The sequence below is a fragment of the Spinacia oleracea genome, chromosome 3 (assembly GCF_020520425.1).
Source record: "Spinacia oleracea cultivar Varoflay chromosome 3, BTI_SOV_V1, whole genome shotgun sequence".
Lineage (NCBI taxonomy): Eukaryota > Viridiplantae > Streptophyta > Magnoliopsida > Caryophyllales > Amaranthaceae > Spinacia > Spinacia oleracea.
The window spans coordinates 63,248,293-63,253,547 of NC_079489.1; the positions used below are offsets into that span (position 1 = coordinate 63,248,293).

The window sequence follows — 5,255 nt, forward strand, 5'->3', positions numbered from 1 at the left end:
TTTTCCGGTGTTCAGAGGCCCTATTTACAGTAAATTAAATTTCGGAATGGGAATTTTCCAATTGAGATTTGCTGAGCGCTAGAAATTTCCAGCGCTTGGATCAGGAGCGCTGGTTATTTCTAGCGCTTGACATTTGTGCGCCAGAAAATATTCTGGTGACAGCTGGATCAATTGTATCTTTTGCGTGTTTTTGTAAGACACAAACTGTAGCGCTGGAAGATAACAGCGCACAAGGTTTGAGCGCTGGAATATAGTAGCGCTCGGAATGCCATTTTCCAGCGCTGGTGTTTTAGTCTACTTTTCCAGCCTTTATCGGTTTTTGCCGAGTCTTATCATGTTTTCTATCCTTTAGGAACACGAGTTGGACTGCAACTCTTAGTCCTTACCTAATGATGAATCGTAAGGCGATTCAAACACTTAGATATTTTATCTTACATGGTTGCTATTTTGGGCAGCATTCAAGCATAGCATGTACTATAAATAGCAGTTTCTAAAAATGGAAATATGGCTTACGGGATTCTCAGTCAGTCATGGATCGTTCATCGCATACTTAGGAAAGCTTAGTCAAGCGTTGTTTGATTTCATCATCGAACACATCGTGTCGGACCTAGGGACAAATGTAGGCGTCTACAGTGAGTTGAAGGGTCAATTGGAGAAATTGCTATAAAAGGGTTATATCAGACCAAGTGCATCGCCATGGGAAGCACCAGTTCTGTTTGTGAAGAAGAAGGATGGAAGTAAGAGACTCGATCTGTATAGAATACAAGGAGCTCAATAAAGTCACAATCAAGAATAAATACCCTAATCTTACCTTTTGGTGATAATAATATTTATTTGAAAAAAAAATAGCATAAAAAGTTCCATGATCTAACATTACAAAACCAAAGGGAATTATTGATTCATAAATCATAAGCATGTATCCCTCCATTCTTAAATGCAAATCTTGTTTTCTTACTGATTTATTCATAAGTATCCACCCGCATTTAATCACCATTACTAATATTAATAAGGAAAATTTTCCAATTACAACCGAATATAGGTTACATTTTGCGAATTACAACCTTAAACTTTTTGTTTTGTGAATTACAACCTCAAACTTAATCCCGTACTTTAAATTACAACAACAACAACAACAACAACAACAACAACAACAACAACAACAAAGCCTTAGTCCCAACATGATTTGGGGTCTGCTAACATGAATCGTCGTAGGAGATCGTCAAAAAAACAAGGAAGAGAATTACAACCCAAAGTCATATTCCGACGAAAATGATCAGATTATGATGTCATTATTATATTTACCTAATTAATAATTCTAAAAGAACCATAATAAAAAAAAAATAAAAAAAAATAAAAAAAAATCCATTCACTATCATTTCGATTACAATTTTTTCCTACCATTAACTTCTGCACTCCTCTCCCTCCCCAAAAAATCATCTTTTCAACTTCAAAGCTTCAATGCTAACATTTCCATAAATACTCCCTCGATGCTCTTTCAGTGTGATATATCTCTCTATATATTTTTTCAACATAAGAGGACACCATTACAGGTTGAAGGCTGGAAGCTTCAACAATGATGACATGTAATTTCTCTCTTCAACTCTTCCCTCAATTTTCTCTCTGTTTCCTATCATAGTTGAATTGGGGGTTTCGAAACATAAATTGACACTTAAATTGGGTTTTGTTGAAATCTAGGGTTCTTCGAATTGGGGGTTTTCAGAAATTAGGGTTTTTCAATTGGGGGTTTTTCGAAATTATGTTCTTCAATTGGGGGGTTTTCGGTAGGGGATTAATTGAAAATTATGGTTCTTGGATTGGGGTTTTATCGAAAATTAGGGTTCTTCAATTGGGGATTATTCAAAAATTGTGTGTAAATTAGGGATTTCATTGTTAAATTGTGGAGTAATTGAGTGTAATTTATGATTGTTCAATTAGCTTCTGATTGTTGATTATGCAGAGGAGAGAAAAGGCATCACTATCGCTATTTGAGGGGTGTCATTGATGTTTGTACGTAGAAGATTAACAAATACATAGAGAATAAAGAAGAGAAAATTATAGGGTTGTAATTAGGGAGAATGCCGTGAAAGTACAATGTATGTTGGGGATTATTTTATTTTTTAATTTCTGATTATGGTTTTTTTATATTTTTGAAATTATTAATTAGGTTTAAAATATAATAATGACATCATAATTAATCCGATAGTTTTTGCCGGAATATGATCTCAGGTTATAATTTAAAGTACGAGATTAAGTTTGAGGTTGTAATTCGCAAAACTGAAAGTTTAAGGTTGTAATTCGCAAAGTGTAAATTTTTTTGGATTGTAAGTGGCAAATTTTCCTATTAATAAATCCCTCCCTTAATTATAATTTTTTCTCCCATCCCTACATGGGTGAGCCCATGAGCAAGATTCTTATTAGATTTTTGGACAAATGAATTGTCCAGCATTCTAAGTTGCTTTAACATTGAAGAACAGTGGAATTGAAATCTTGATGGGGTCGAGTCTACGAATGTTAAGCGCTTAAGCATATAGTTTAACGATATTTTATGTGGACACAGAAAGTGTTTAAGTGCCGACTTATACTCCTTATAAATATTAAAATATACAATTTATAAATCTTACTTTTTATTAGTTTAGACTCATACATGACACGAGAAAAAAGTAATAATAATAATAATAATAAGGAAGTGATAGAGACGAACCTGATGAACATATATAGATAATAATGATAGTATTAGATTCCACAATTTAATATTACAAATCCAAGGGGCTTTATTTAAACATATAAGCATATACGTAAACATGATAACAGTTGCATAATAGAAAAGGCAGGTTATATAATTAAAGTATTAAGTGCCCCTTAGGTGTGTTATACTTATACTGCACTCAGTTGGGGATGGGGATCCCAATTGTAATGCGATCGAAACTAGCAGCAACCAAAGCCCGTTTGTTGCCATTGTCCTTAATTTCAGCAGTGGCTGTAGCACCTGTCTCGTGGTCAATGAACTGACTTTTGTTGGTTGATGCATCAAGTTTCTTTTCTATTTCACTCCACTCCATTTTCTCCAGATTGTATTGACTCCCAGCTTCCACATACACCTGCGTCACAATGTAGCCTCCCAATTATTTCGTTTATTTATCCCTTCACACATACACGTATTACACGCATTGTGTATTTGTGTCTTGTATTCTCCATATGTGTAATTGTATAATCTCTCCGTCTCATAATGAATTATTACCTCACTTTCATAACCATCTTTACATTTTATGTTTTAGTCCGTTACATAATATTCTTTACATTGTGCTTTATATTATTTTGGACATGAAAATGTATTATATTACCCCTCTACCCCACAAAATTTACATCTTTCCACTCATTTTCTCTCACTTTATTCATTATTTTCTTAGGAAAATGAAAATCTACAACTATGATTTGTGAATAATACAAATAACATGTCATTTTCATAATTAATTCGGTAAGGAAAAAGAATAAAAAGTGAGTTAAATAAATAAAATTTAAGCTTAATTAAATAAATATACTTTTTGCTTATGCCATGTGAATTATACTATTCATCAATAACAATTATTGATCTTGAATAACCCATTTTCTTACCCCTACACACCTTTTAATATTGTTTTTCTCCTATTTTATCCATATTTTATTTCAACCACCTCTACACATCTTACTATTGATGCAAAAAGTAACTGTAAAGATCATTATGAAATAGAGGTAATGTGTATATAATATAATATATGTGTATACGTCATTTATGAATTACCTTGCTGTCTTGATTGGCATCATCGGGCCTATTCCAAGCCAAGAGATATCCAAGAGCAGGAGCCATCTTATCAATGGTACCATATATGATTGCGCACTTGGAGCCTACAACCACTGGAAGTGGTCCTTGAGAAGTAGCACCTTGGTGCACAAATGCACCATGGCCTTCTCCACCAATTGAACCAGGAGGGTTAGTTAAGAATCGTCCCTCAGCGTCATGGGTTTTCTTAAGCACTATTACCCTACGCTGGAGATTCTGCATAACACCTCCTACAACAGCCAACTGATGTTGCCCGTCCTTTTCGTTGTTGGCTAGGATACTTTGGGCATCCTGCATAGCCTTTCCGATTGCCGCTTTCTGCTTGTCATTGAATTTGCTATCCACTTGAGCTTGTTGCACCGAAGCCATTATTGTTATGTTAGCTTAAATGTTTCTTCTTCGAAAAGCTACAAAATCAACCAAAGTTGAGTCAGTAGAGCACTTCAAGAGCTAGAAATTACACATTAATAATTATTATCCCATTTAGAGTGTGTTCTATTAACTTCATTGTCACTTATTTTTCCCGAACTTATCTTGTCTGAACTTATCTGAACTGATTTTTCCTGAAATGAGTGGAAATAAGGTGAACAAAACAAAGTTTTATAATTAACTACAAACAAAATAACAACCGGTTACTGTAAGATAGAGGAGGAGAAAAAAGATATGGATTTAGGCTCAATTTGCTTTGACTAGAAAATATGTTTCCCATATTTTCCTTTGTTTGATTTGTTAATATGAGTGTGGGGAAAAAAATTATTTTCCAAAAGGTGGAAAGTAGCATTTCAATGGTGAAAAACATTTGCAATTTGAAAAGACGAAGTATAACATTTCCCTCCTTCGTTTTTTGTTTTCTCCATAACTTAAGCTAGTAACAAATGAAAAATATTTTACAATATATTTTCCGTTGAAAATTATTTAAAGTGAAATGACTTTTTCATTAGGAAAAAAAATATTTTAGAGCAAAAGAAGCCGCAATTCAGAGGAAAGAAATAGAGTATACCTTGAGTGTAGTAGATAAAAGAAGTTTATGGTTCGCAATGCATGGCTTCACCAAGTTTCTATTTATAGTGGGAGTTGAGAGGCCGAAGAGTTGTGCATGCATATAATACTCCTATTATTTTATTTACAAGAATAAAGGAATAAGAATACGTGCATAGATAAAGCATCAACTTCCTTTACAAGAACTTAAGAATAAAGGAGAAAAATAAAGGAATAAGAATACTATATATAGAACGTGAAAAAACAAAAAAAAATCTCCATTGTAATCATCTTCGCCTTATGAACAATCCATGGACTATGGACCGTGGTGCGCATAGAGCATAGTGCACCAAAAGAACAAATGTGCATAAGCAAAAGAATATGAAACTACGGCAAAAGAACATGCGATATAATATTTTATTTTTTTGTTATAAAAATAATATATTATTTTACTATTTAT

General features: G+C 33.4%; 1 protein-coding gene and 1 long non-coding RNA gene across 2 annotated transcripts; one reads left to right on the forward strand and one right to left on the reverse strand.

Annotated features, from left to right (window-relative positions):
- Window positions 1–1,008: 1,008 nt before the first annotated feature.
- Window positions 1,009–2,349, forward strand: LOC110783213 (uncharacterized). The gene is made up of 2 exons (XR_002532037.2): window positions 1,009–1,583; window positions 1,958–2,349. It is a non-coding gene; the product is annotated as an uncharacterized lncRNA (long non-coding RNA).
- A 364-nt stretch (window positions 2,350–2,713) lies between these two features.
- LOC110783212 (uncharacterized) lies at window positions 2,714–4,940 on the reverse strand. The gene is made up of 3 exons (XM_021987520.2): window positions 4,818–4,940; window positions 3,779–4,224; window positions 2,714–3,098 (listed from the first exon to the last, which is right to left on the reverse strand). The coding sequence occupies exons 2-3, from the start codon at window positions 4,184–4,186 to the stop codon at window positions 2,886–2,888; spliced, it is 621 nt and encodes a 206-aa protein (XP_021843212.1). The 5' UTR covers window positions 4,187–4,224; window positions 4,818–4,940; the 3' UTR covers window positions 2,714–2,885.
- Window positions 4,941–5,255: the final 315 nt, after the last annotated feature.

Bases quoted from the DNA above. Each gene is read 5' to 3' on its own strand.
- LOC110783212 (XM_021987520.2), bottom strand. From the start codon at position 4,186: ATGGCTTCGGTGCAACAAGCTCAAGTGGATAGCAAATTCAATGACAAG. The intron at 3,099-3,778 runs GTAATTCATAAA...ATTGTGACGCAG, and splicing joins ATGCCAATCAAGACAGCAAG to GTGTATGTGGAAGCTGGGAG.